This window comes from Sorex fumeus, unplaced genomic scaffold (genome assembly GCF_029834395.1).
Source record: "Sorex fumeus unplaced genomic scaffold, SorFum_2.1 ptg000047l, whole genome shotgun sequence".
Taxonomy (NCBI): Eukaryota; Metazoa; Chordata; class Mammalia; order Eulipotyphla; family Soricidae; genus Sorex; species Sorex fumeus.
In genome coordinates, this window is record NW_026606104.1 from 56986636 (window position 1) to 57000089 (window position 13454).

General features: G+C 43.4%; 1 protein-coding gene across 2 annotated transcripts in view; it reads left to right on the forward strand.

The window, feature by feature from the left end:
- Window positions 1–575: 575 nt before the first annotated feature.
- Window positions 576–13454, forward strand: part of CCDC30 (coiled-coil domain containing 30) — a 120077-nt gene continuing 107198 nt past the window's right edge. For both annotated transcript variants that reach the window (XM_056122913.1, XM_056122910.1), the window contains exons 1-2: window positions 576–601; window positions 10732–10852. In XM_056122913.1, the coding sequence (XP_055978888.1) occupies window positions 10790–10852 (63 nt within the window). In that variant the 5' untranslated portion in view covers window positions 576–601; window positions 10732–10789. The remainder of the gene's footprint in view (window positions 602–10731; window positions 10853–13454) is intronic.

The following is a 13454-nucleotide window of genomic DNA, read 5'->3' on the forward strand; positions in this document are numbered from 1 at the left end:
TCTAGAAAAATAAATCCGAACTCCAGGATTGACTCCGGATGAGGTCTGGAAGCCAACCGAGGTCCGTAAAAGCCAGATGCGCGGTGTCCCGCGGCCTGGCGTTACCATGGTTACCGCACACCCAATGGAATGGACCGTGCCCGCTGGGAGCGCCCCGCCCCTCACCCGCCGGGGGCCAATGGCGTGCTGCGTAGCGCGGTCCTCACCGGAAGGCCCGCCCCGCGCGCCGCCTGTCCGCGGCGTGCGTCGTTGCTATGGTTCCCGCCGGGCTGACGCTTCGGCGTCTCTGCGCCCCGCGCGGTTGCCATGACGCCCGAGGCTCCCTAGGCACCTGCTGCGGGCGGCGGGGGGCGACCCGGGGCTCGCCCGTCGCGGGGGTCCTGGGCTTCCGGTCCCGGCCTCCGGGAGAAGAGCGACTCCTCCTCGCGTGACCCTCTCGCCGTCCGTCCCCGCCGCGGCTCTCCCCAGCATGGGAGCGAGTGGCCCCAGCTCCAGGGGCAGAGCCTCTCCCGGCCCGGCCCTCCGAGCCCCGGATCCGAGTCGCTGGGCCTGAAGAGGGGCGCGCGAGTGGGACCCGGCGGCCGCGTCCTCGGCGTGTAGGGTAGGTGTTCCTCGGCGTGGCAGGCGGCGGTGTCCGAGCGCCAGGCCTCACCCGGGCCACCGATCCCCCGCTGCCCTGGCTGCAGGCCCACGGACAGAGAACGGCCGTGTTCTTTTTTTTTTCTTTTTGCTTTTTTGGGCTCACACCCGGCGATGCACATGCACAGGGGTTACTCCTGGAATTACCCCTGGAGGTGCTCGGGGGACCACATGGGATGCTGGGAATCGAACCCGGGTCGACCGCGTGCAAGGCAGACGCCCTACCCGCTGTGCTATCGCTCCAGCCCCCGAACGGCCGTGCTCTGATGTTCTGATGGGTGCTTCTGGTATGGGTTGGGTTGGGGTTTTCGTCCTGCGTGCATCCTGCAGAACTTCAGAGCCCAAGGAAGCTCTGGAGGCCTCCTGTATCCATCCTCAGCCTCAGACGTCATCAAGTCATCAAGTCACTTCCAGGCCTTGCAACTTGCAACCCCCCATCCGCTTCCCGTCTCCCCGGGCACCTATTTGGGTTTGTTGTTGTTGTTGTTGTTGTTGATTTGTTTTGCTTTGCTTTGCTTTTAGGACACACCTGGCTATGCTCAGGGCTTACTCTGGGTTCCGCACACAGGAATCACTCCCGGTGGTGCTCAGGGGACCATGTAGGCTGCAGGGGATCGAACCCAGGTCGGCTCAGACGCTGTGTTATCACTCTGGCCCCTGGGAACCAGTTTCACCAGCCTGCTCTGTCCACAGCCATTTTCACCCTTTCTTGTTGATTCTGCACTTTACTGCATGCCGGTACATCTCCACCATTTCTGTCACCTTTTTTGCTACGATGCTTTGTGCCGTTACGTATTTCTCGTTCTTGGCCTGGGAAATATTTGGCAGATTCTTCTTCTCTGCAGCTGCCTTGTAGCATGCTTTCTATCTTGAGAAAAAAACTAAAGGCTAGACTGTAGAAGCACCACGTTAGTAAGGTGAATCTGGAAATTTCTCCCAAGTCCAGTGTGTTTTGAAAATGAAGGGGAAATGCACTTGGAGGACCCAGTTCAAGGGAGGAAGATTGTTCCTTGATTGTCTTTGTTTTTCACTTCGTTTTATATTTTGAGTGTTTAAATGTTGTAAGCTACATTGTTTTCAACTTTTTTAAAAAGAATTTTCTTATTTTAAGAATTGAAAAGAGTTGTGGGTTGTATTTAAGATATCTGTAAATTTGACCTTATATTTGTGCAGAAGGAAGAAAGAAGGTTTAGGATGAATAATCTGGCCACCGAATTCTGTTTTCCTGACTGCTCTCTGTTATCAGGTAGACTGTGGGATTCAAAGTTATCCAAAGCTCAGAGCCAAGAGATCTACATGCCATATCTTCCTGGAGGTTGGAGGGCCTCCCAGGGGAAATAAAACAAGTAGAAGTGGCTCATCTGTCATTCCCTTCGTCCTTTTCCCATTTAATTTTTTGTCTCTATCTTATTTTGATTTGACATACTTACTATCTCACCCTTAATTTTTTTGAGGTCACATAACACTCTTTCCAGGAAGTGGATTTTTAAGGCAATAAATATCCATCTGGTGTTTCCTTGAGAGAATAGTATGCTTACATACTCTATTAGTGGACAGTTGTGCACATTTAGGTGTATGAACATATGTAATTCAGAGAGTGAACTTATATTACTCTGAGATCTGCGTTTGGGGTTTTGGGGGTGCTTTTTTTTGGCAGGGGTGTTTCAGGATTTTTAAATTATTCAACCACTGGGCCTCAAATACATTGGAAAAATATTCTGACTTTTTGTTTGTTTTCTGTTTGGGGGCCACACCTGATTGTGCTCAAAAGTTACTCCTGGCTCTATGTATGTACAGGGATCACTCCAGGATATTGCTCAGGAACCGGATGTGGTGCCCAAGTCTGAACCCAGGTGGACCATGTGCAAGGCAGATACCTCCCCCCTCTGTACTATCTCTATGGCCAAAGGTGTTTGTTCTAAGATGTCACAGCAGTAGCGGCAGAACAGTCCAGACGGAGGGACCCAAATGTCCAAAGTCAAAGAAATCAAAGTACCTTGATGGTATCAATAAATATATTGGTAGAAAAGACTAATGTCAAAATAGTGTAGAAAATAAGCCTGGTGGATAGGCAGCAACCAAACTGTGACACATCTCTGGCCGCAGGCGAAGGATTTTGGCCCCTTCCCTGAAGCAATGGGGACATTAAGTAGCACAGGTTTTGCCAGACAATCAGTCTGAGAACTTTGTACAGATCGGATCACTGCCCATGCCTGGCAACAGGGGTATCAGTTAAACATGCTGTTATTCTAAACAGGAAAATTAGTAAAGATGGCCTAAACCAAGGCAGCAATTTTAGACATGGAAAGAATGAATCGTAAAATGATTTATTTAAAAATGTTTAAAGAAGAATCAACAAATTCATGGATTGTTTTTTGAGAAGAGGGTAAATGAAAAGAAGTAAAGGATAACTCCTTGTTTCCGGCTTGGGAAATTATATATCAATGATGATTTTATTAATAAAAATACTGAAAGAAGAGTAGATTAAGAAAAAGAACAAGTTGTCCCAGCAGAGTTGTTCACTGGACCATCGAGTATGCGTTGGAAGGTTCATTTGATATTGCTTTCCCATCCTATATGCTCTCCTTGGAACTTGTGTCTTGCTTGTCAAGTAGACTTTGGTGGTCGTATTTTTATCCCTACCCCAACCCATTCCATCCTCAGCTGACTAAGGAATATGTAGCAAACTTCAGAGGGTGGGTGGGGTGAGCATAATTCTTTAGGTGCGGAGCAAGTAATTGTCTCTCTTTCATAAATGAAGAATAGACATGACCAGATTCAAAAAATTACATAGGTTTGAATTTGAATGACTGTTTTCAGCTTTGCTGATAAGCAAGCATCCATACAGAGAAAGAAGGAAAATGGGGACAGATTCCTAGGGATACTAGAGATGAAAGATGTCACAGGTCAAGACGACTAGTAGTGACTATTGAGTTCCACATCTGCCTCCCTGTGAAGTTTCCAATATATGCTCTTTTATCTGATGCTTCAGTAACTCCTCTGTAAAGATTGGAATTGCTTGGCCATGAGAAGCAGAGTCTCAAAAATCATAATGACTTACAAAAAAGCTGGAAGTTTGTTTCTCTCACATTCAAGTCCAGACCTGATAGGAGAGCGTTTGAAAGTAATCAGAGACTCAGATTTCTTCCCTAGTGATAGCATGTCATCGTACCCTGTGGCTTCTGCCACATGGTGTCCAGGAAGGCTGCTCAAGCTGCTGCCTTCACGTCTGCATTCCAGCAAGGAGGAGGGAGTGAGGAAGAGGGCTTTGAGGATATGTCCAAGAGGTGGCACACAATTCCATTTGCACCCCTTGAGTTATAATATTTTAGGTATGTTAGTAATTTGTCTATTAATTACTTGAAAATTAATTTTAAATATTACCAAATTATCTTTTAAAAAAAGCATATGCAGATATTTACCCATAAAGTTCACTAATAAACTCTGTCATACAATGACCTTAACCAGTATCCATACATGAACCTATGTAAGTAATTTATTATAGAACTGTGGTTACAGTGGGAGCTGGAGAGATAGCACAGCAGGTAGGGTGTTTGCCTTGCACACGGCCGACCTGGGTTCGATTCCCAGCATCCCATATGTGCCCTGAGCACAGCCAGGAGTAACTCTTGAGTGCAGAGCCAGGAGTAACCCCTGTGCATTGCCAGGTGTGACCCAAAAAGCAAAAAAAAAAAATAAAAACAAAAACAAAAACTATGGTTATAGTTTTAGATACAAGGCTGTAGGACTTTTTTTCCATAGAGCCTATAACCATGCCTGGAAGAAAGGTGGCATCTCTTTAGTCATAATTTAAGTCACATGATTGTATCTGGCAATAAAATAGCTGTATTATTAAAGAAACAGAAGATTCTGCAGAAAAAAAGGAAAGGTAAATATTTAAGAAACTGACAGTTTCTGCTACATATAAAGGTATTTTTTCTGACAGTTTTTCTATTGTCACTTTTCCTAGATAGTTCTGAACCTTATCAGAGATGGGTTACTATTTCTGTCTCTTAACTACTCAGTGAGATAGCTATTACTAGTATGCCCATAGTGTTTTGGAGAAATTGGAGTTTAAGGAAGTTAGGGTACTTTTTTGGGAAGTTACAGCTAGAAAGTGCTGGAACCAGGGTTTGAAACAAGGAATATCAGACTGCTATGCCCGGGCTACTGGTGCAATCCCCACAGTAGTGAGAAGGGCCAAGAGGCAAGGGCAGAATTCTTAAGAGTGAGGGGGTGTGGAGGAGGGGTATTTGAAAGGTATGTACAAGAGTAGATCCGGGTGAACATGAAGTTGAGAAAGCAAGAGGCAAAGACTAAAATGGGAAAGTGGTGTCAGAGAAAAGGGAGAAGAGATGTTTTCAAGAAAGGATGTTACAGACACTGCTCAGGGATCATAAAAAGATCTGGCGAGAACCAAAAAATATCCAGGTGGGCTTGGCATTTTGAGGGTCATTGTTAGATGATACTTTGAGTAGAGTGGTAAGAGTGGAAACCAAACACTTTTGAGGAGAACAAATTAGGTCTGAAGACAAACAAACTGTTTGTTTTCTCCAAACCACTGTTTGGAGAACAGTGGTTTGAAGAGGATCTGGAGAGGTGTTTTCTATTGTTTACTTTACAGATCAGAGAGGGTTTTTTTTCAGTTCCAGGTATCAGAAGTAGGGTCTCACACATGTAAGACATGCAATATGTTCTCCACTGAGTCACATCTTTATCCCTGAGATCAAAGGCATCTTCCTCTAAAGGCAAGAGGGCAGGAGAGAGATAACAGTGCACACTCAGAAAGGAATCTGTTGGCTGCATGCAAGGCAATCTCCCTACCACAGTACTATCTCTCCAGCCCAAGATCATTTTGACTTCAGAAAATATAAGATGTTTATAGCTTGGCTTTGATATTGTCCGCTGTTTTATTTTAAGAGACAGCTAAATTATGCTTTGTAAGCTGTCTAAGGCATATATGTATATCAGATTTCCTGCATGCTTAGTCATGAACATATGTGTCTAGGTAGATAGACATCTACATAGACTTATCTCTTCTGTCAAGGAAAAAGTTGAGTTAGAAGAATTCTTCATCGTACAAAAGAAGAGATTAAACCCATTCTACCCCAGAAGAACGACTCTATTTTGTCTGGTGCTTTATTCAGCAGAGTGAAGACCTCTGTGGATTTATAACAAAAATTTAGACAAGCTGACAGTGAAGCACATGGAAATAATGACAGTAGAGCGAACAGCAAAGCTTTAAATCCCTGTAGTTTTTCATTGTTCTTCATTAATTTAACACATTAAAAATCCAAACCTGTATAGTTTGCAAAGCATTCGCCTGTGTATTTTTTTTCATGAACTCTGTAAACAGTCTGTGTTGGATTTGTTTTGTTTTTGTTTTGTTTCGTTTTGTTTTTTGAGGGGAGGGGCACTAACTCTGGCGATGCTCAGGTGTTATTCCTGGCTCAGCATTCAGGAATTAATCCTAGCAGGGGACTGTATAGGATACCAGGGATCGAAGCCTGGTCAGCCACATGCAAGGAAAGTCCTTACCCAATGTCCAATCACTCTGGCCCCTTTGTTGGTTTCCCAGGGTTTAGTCAGAGATACCAAGTCGAATACCCATCCAACTAGGTGTACTCTGGGAAATCCATCCTTATTTTTTCTAGCTGGTCTTCCTGATGACTCTATCAATTATTTATAGTTTAAAGACCCAATTTTCCAGTATACTGTGGTGGATTAGCTTCTTAAAGGAGGGCTTGCATTTTTCAAACTCACAGAGAATTCATAGAAATACAAAAAAGTTTATTGATACTCAAACTGTAATTGCTGGAGGAGTCAAACACATATGTCCTGTGGCTAGTGCTTTCTCTCTCTTTATGGAAAGTCAAAGTTTAAACATTTAATCAGATGTTTTTGGGGGGTGCAACAAACGATTTAGAAATTCAGTAGCTTTGGCTTCATAGGCAGATTTCTTTAAGCGCTATCTATACATGCCCTTATTTCTAGATCTGTGATATACTCAAATAAAAGCATCTTGCCTTTTGATAGGGAAGTAGTGGTATCTTTTGACTCTCATCGCTTTTTTGTTTGGGGGTCACACCTGGCTCTGCTCAGGGATCACTCCTGGCTCTATGGATCATTCTTGGCAGTGCTCTGAGTGCTAGAGATCAAACCCGGGTCAGCCACATGCAGAGCAACTAATTGCCTTACACACTGTACTATTTCTCAGCCCTCCTCACTCTTTTTGATGTTTTCAGTACTGCTCAACCTACCTTCTGACATATTCTTTCTTTAAAAGAGTTGATACTGATGCTGAAGAGATAGCAGAGTAGGGGCTGAAGTGACAGCACAGCGGGTAGGGTATTTGCCTTGCACTCGGCTAACCTGGGTTCGATTCCCAGCATCCCATATGATCCCCTGAGCACTGTCAGGGGTAATTCCTGAGTGCAGATCCAGGAGTGATCCCTGTGCATCACTAGGTTTGACCCCCCCCAAAAAAAAGAGAGAGAGAGAAAGAGAGATAGTACCATGGACAGGACAGTTGCCTTGCTCCTCATAGATCTGAGTTCAATCCCTGGTACCGCATATCACCAGAAGTGATCCCTGAGTGCAGAGCCAGGAGCAGGCCTTGAGTACCACTGGAATTGACTATATATCTAGACTGTATACCTCACTCTTAAGAATTCTGCCCTTGCCTCTTGGCCCTTCTCACTACTGTGGGGATTGCACCAGTAGCCTGGGCATAGCAGTCTGATATTCCTTGTTTCAATCCCTGGTTCCAGCACTTTCTAGCTGTAATTTCCAAAACAAGTACCCTAACTTCCTTATATAGATATATATACAGTCTCTTATGAAGTGTTTCTGAATCACTGCTGTGATGAGATATCACTAAGAGTTGGATTTTCAAATAGACTCTTAGCAATCTGACTTCAGACATCTTAAGTTTTTAAATTTTTAATTAATTTTTGGAGTTTTTTGGCGACCATGTCCAGCTGTGCTCAGGGATCCCTCCTGGTTCTATACGCAGAGATTTGCTCAGGGGTGCAACTGTGTGAGATACCGGGGGGTTGGACCTGGATCAGCAGTGTACAAGGCAAGCACCCTACCTCACTATATTATTACTCCAAGCCTCCAATGTTAGATAACGTTGGTTTGTCCTTTCTCTCTTGCTGCAGCGAGTTTAGGTTTATTGGGTTATACCCATCACAGTACTCCCATCCAGTGCTCTGGATTTTGTATTTATAAGTGAAATATTGCTTTTCTCCTTCCCTTATGTCCTTTGCATAGTTTACTTTAGAGTAGTGTCCTTTTTGTACAGACACAGGAAGACAGTTAATGCAATGCTTTTGTAACTTAGGTGTTAATTGACTCCAAATAATATTTACTCCTGGACATATTTACTCGACTTAAACCTCAGTTGCCCTTAGTTCCTAGCACCCAAAAAGCAGGGTCCCAGTGAAGGGACTGGATGGACCCAGGGCAAGCTGTGAGCTACCCTGGCATCAAAACAGGACAGGCCAAGCGCCATAGTACTTTACTAGAAGTTAAGAGCATGGTCATGGACCAACTCTGTCATGATCCAGAGAGAAACAACTGGACAAGGACCCTGCTAGTGTTAGGAAGAACTAATCTGGCCTGAGAAATGTAGTCAGAGATCTGTAACAAGATGTCCCCAGGAGTGCCGCCCTCTGAGCTTTTGTGTCCATACAAAATGACTAGAAAAATTATTAAGAAATAAGTCACTGTCACTGTCCTCCCGTTGTTCATCAATTTGCTCGTGCGGGCCCAGTAACATCTCCATTGTGACAATTGTTACTGTGTTTGGCGTATGGAATACATCACGGGGAGCTTGCCAGGCTTTGCTGTGAGGGCGAGATACTCTCAGTAGCTTGCCAGGCTCTCAGAGAGGGGCAGAGGAATCGAACTCGGGTTGACCATGTTGGCCGCTTGCAAGGCCAATGCCCTACCTGCTATGCTATCATTCCAACCTGAGAAATAAGTAAATCTAAAAGTATTGTTTATAAAGAAAAGAGAAGTTTGTCCTTAGATGAAATTTCACCTTTGAGCCAATCTTCCTGGAGGAGATCTTTGTCTTAGAAGAGCTTCCCCAGAAAGGAAGGGTTTTATATATGTTGATTGTGCTATCAGACCGAGGTGTCATTGCTCCCCCAGCCTTTGGAGATTCGGCTATAGACTAAGACTTGGAGACTGGACACGGAGAGAGAAGCTTGGGGGACAGGAGGAATACGGGAGTTCTTGAGACTGGAAGGAGGCTGAGGGAGACAAGATTGGAATAAACTGCAACTGAATCACCAACCTGCCTGGCGGCCCTGTTCCCTCCTCCATTCGTCTGTTGGCCATGTATGGGAAAGTGGCTCATGGCCACAGAATGCAAGTGGCGGGAGAGAGAGGCCACCATCCCTCATTTATTTTGTGACTACACACTCCAAATTCTACAAAGAAGGGTACAACTCCCTTAGAACAAGAAACATGATGTGTGAAAGACTCTATTAGGATTAGATTGGTGGGGTGAATATTTGCCCTTAGCACTCTTCATGCAATCTTGGGCAAGTTACTTCTTTGAATTTAAAATTTCTCACCAGTGAGATACGAATAGTCATTAGCCTCTTCATAAAGATTCACGAGATTTCTCTCTTTTAATGTGTATAAAGAAGTTCACACATATATTTGGCACCTTATGAGTATTTAGTAAATTGGAATTGTCACTAAAAATAAGTATTATTGTTCTTTCCATTTTATTTGGGGAAGGAGGGTGTTTGGGAATGCTCAGGAGTTACTCCTGGAGACGCTTCAGAGACCATTTGGGATGCTGGGGATAAAACCCGGGTTGGCCATGTGCAAGGCAAATACCTTACCCGCTGTACTATCTCTCTGATTTCTTGTTCTTGTCATTTTTAAGAAAGGAAACTAACACTTACCAGAAAGTTGTAGGGCTGGACTGCAATCCTGAGTTCCTTTTACTCACACCATTCAACTTTCTGCTCATTATCTGAGGGTGGTTTTCAGTAGGCTTCTAAACTGTCACTGTCACTGTCACTGGCCTCCCGTTGTTCATTGATTTGCTCGAGCGGGCCCAGTAACGTCTCCATTGGAGACTTTGTTGTTACTGTGTTTGGAATATCGAATACATCAAGGCTTCTAAACTATTCAGGAAAATATAATCTATTTTGGCAGTCTACTTCTAAGTAATTTAGCATGGGAAGTCAAGCCCCACTCCATCTAGAGTTGGCGTCTTCCCTAATTCCTCTGTCACAATTCCCACTGAGGCAAGCCCCAGAGCCTCTCTCAATACATTGTCTCACCTATGTAGCGAAGGGATTATAGTTCTGGAGTTGTAGTGAAGAAGAAATACTTGATGGCCTTAATATAGTAGTTAGAACATATGGCTGGTTTTCAGGCTTTGATTACTAGTGCCACAAACATTTCTGTTGTGAAGCTGTCATGTTAACCAGAAACTATTTTTAAACATTACTCAACAGTTACCCAGAGTATCTCACCCGCACGGCAAAGCCTGGCAAGCTCCCCATGATGTATTTGATATGCCAAACACAGTAACAAGTCTCACAGTGGAGACCTTACTGGACCTGCTTGAGAAAATCGATGAACAGCGGGAGGACAGTGCTGCTGTGCTACAGTGGTACTCAACAGTTGAATACTATGGTGAACACTTTAGACAACTGAATCAATAATTAGTTTCAGCACAGAAATGTACACTTAATTATTGTGTCAATTTTTCTTTGTGGATATCATGGATATCCTGGTAATGGAAATATGAAACCTCACACTTGAAACCTAACATGATAATGGAAACAAATGTTAGGAATTTTGATTGTTCTAAAAACTTATGGTATTATGTTATCTTATCTATGAAAATGGTATCTGAAAACAGAAGGTGGCTGGAAGGAAGTTTAAGGGAGATAAACCCACACTGAAGGAAAACTGAGGGATTTCCTGATTGTAGCCCATGCTAGTCATGATCGAATAGTAATCCCTCAGTGACTCTTAAATAAATTTTGGATAGGAGTTAGAATATGAACCATAAGATTAAGAGTAAGAAACCATGGAGTTCTTTTATTTTTTCAGGTTGAAAATTATGCACACCATGTTTGGAACTTAACAGAGGAAAGAGGAACATTTTCTCATGGTTACGAAAAGGAAAACAAGCATCTTCGACATGAGTTTAAAGACCTCCAACTTAAACAGGGTAATGTTTCATCTTATGAGAAATGTGACTTCTAATTATTTTTTAATTTGAAGAATAAGTATGTGGAAGTTACTGAAAAATTGGGAAATGTGTAAAAGTAGAAGGGGTTAATATTAATATATCTCCTCGTCCCTAGAAAAGTACATGTTAATGTTGTCGGTGTATTTTATGCCTATGGTCTGCATTCTGAACTTCAATCTGAAAGAGTACAGAATGGTTATCAGTTTCCATGTCTGTTACAACACTTAGCTCACTGTCTCAGTGAGATCATGTCCGGGTCTTTTGTGGCTTCTGTCTTCTGCACCTCCTAACCTCATAGAGTATATAGTATATTAAGGACTTGGGAAATATTTTCTTAATATTTTGAAAAAGAGAAGGTTGCATTCAGTTTTTGCTTATATGATGGCTGGATTTTAAGCATATTATTCCATTTCTTTAAGACTTTAGTTCTCTTAGCAAAAAAGTCCATTTAGGACTCTAATCTGCCATATTGTCAAAAACAGAGAGTGTCACTTGTCTTGTTGCTAACTAAATTCGCTTATGAAGAAATTGGTACCTTGGGGGATGATGTCATTCCAAGGGAGAGTCTCATATACGGCTTTCCCAGCATGTTAATGATTTGACTGTCATCAAGCCTTGTAGTTTGCTCTTGAAATCCATTTGTCCTAAGTTCTTCCTTTGGACTCTGTTTAGCCACATGTTTTGCCTTGGAACTAGTTACTGCAAAGATACTCCTAATTTTTATGCATTTTGCCTTTATTTTCATAACTTGGAAGACTCAATGCCTTCTCTAGCTCACCTTTACAGGAAGCCTGATTTTCTGTTTGGTTTGGGGTTAGGGACTATACCTAGCAGGGCTCAGAGGTCGCTCAAGAGGTCCTTGGGGGACCATGTGGTGCCTGGGGGTCACACTCAAGATGCCAACATGCAGGGTATGTGCTTATTCCATAGAGATCTCTCTGCCATCCAAGCCTGATTGATTAAAGGATCAAATCTAGGAGCCATAGAGACCCAATACAAAGGTCAAGGAGCTTGCCTAGCATGCGCCTGCTGCCATGGCTTTGGTTCAAATCTTGGCGCTGCATACCATCTTCAGAGCACCACCAGGCACGACCCTTGAGACCACTGGCTGTGGTCTCCCCCAAAGAAAAAAGATAAAGCTCAATATTTACTGCCATTCTTTGTGGGATGCAAGAGGAATAGAGCCATACCCAGCAGTATTCAGGGGCTATTCATGCCTCTATATTCAGGAGTGACCCCTATGTGACCCCAGCAGTGCTCAGGGCACCCTATATGCTGCTGGAGATTCAAACCAGGGTCAGAGTCAAGCCATATGCAAAGTAAGTGCTCTAATCTTTGTGCTATCTGTCCAGCACTTCATCATTTTTTAAAATAGGAATTAGACACTTCTCTTTAAATGTACTGGTGTAATGATTAGGATGGCATCTCTCTTTTCAGTGAAATAAGAGGTAGCATTATCAGCTGAAAAGTGACGATGAGGAAGGAAGTGTTGAAAATTAGAGGGGAAAGAGGAATGAAATTGTGATTCAGAACTCTAAGGGGGGCGGGGGATGAGCAGGAAGATGTTGGCAGATTTCTGGGCAGCCTAAGGACTCCCTAAGATTAATAGACATGAATTTAAAGTTAAACCAGTCCCTACCAGTTGTGCAGTTTTCTCCAGCCCCAGCTTCTGGATTGAGGGCCAGAAGAGGCAGAGAGTTCCACTGTCGTCTCTCCCATCCAAGAAATTTATTTGAAAGAAAATCAAATCCAGGGACCAGATAGTACAACGGCTGGGTTTTTTCCCAGAATGAGGCTGAGATTGGAGTTATTCTAGCTAAGCATAATGGAAGAAAAGAGTGGCCAGAGTAGTGGTTGTTTTCAAAGAAGAGATCAAAATGATGGAATATAGAATCTAAGCTGAATACGAAAGTAAATAAGGGACCAAAGAAGTAGTAAGGTGGGTGAGTGCTTCTATTCACAATAGCCAGAGTCTGGAAACAACCTACATGCCCACAAACAGACGTATGAATAAAAGAAACTATGGCAATCTATACAGTGGAATACTACACAGCTGTTGGGATAAACAAGGTCATGAAATTTGCCTATCAAATTTGGCTTCCTCATCTTGTAGAAGATAATCCTGGTGTCTATTTATTGTATTTTAAAGACAAATGGGATGAGCTTATCTCAGATGCGTAGTATACAATACTTCCTAGATACATAGGAAGCAGTTAATAAAGCAATAGCACTTTTGTTTGTTTGTTTGTTTGTTTGTTTTCGGAATCACACCCAGCAGTGGTCAGGACTGTTTCTGGCTCTGTGCTTGGGGATTGCTCCTGGTGGTGCACAGAGGACCATATATGATGCCTGGAGGTGAATTCAGGTCACCCACATACAAGGCTACTGCCTTGCCTACTATACTATCCCTCTGGCAGAAACAGCACACTTTCTTTATTTTTGATTTATTTGGACGCCAAACCCAGTGATGCTCAGGGGTTACTTCTGGCTCTGCACTGAGGAATCACTCCTGGACATGCTCTGGGGACCAGATGGGATGCCAGGGATTGAATTCAAGTCAGTTGTATGCTAAGCAAGCACC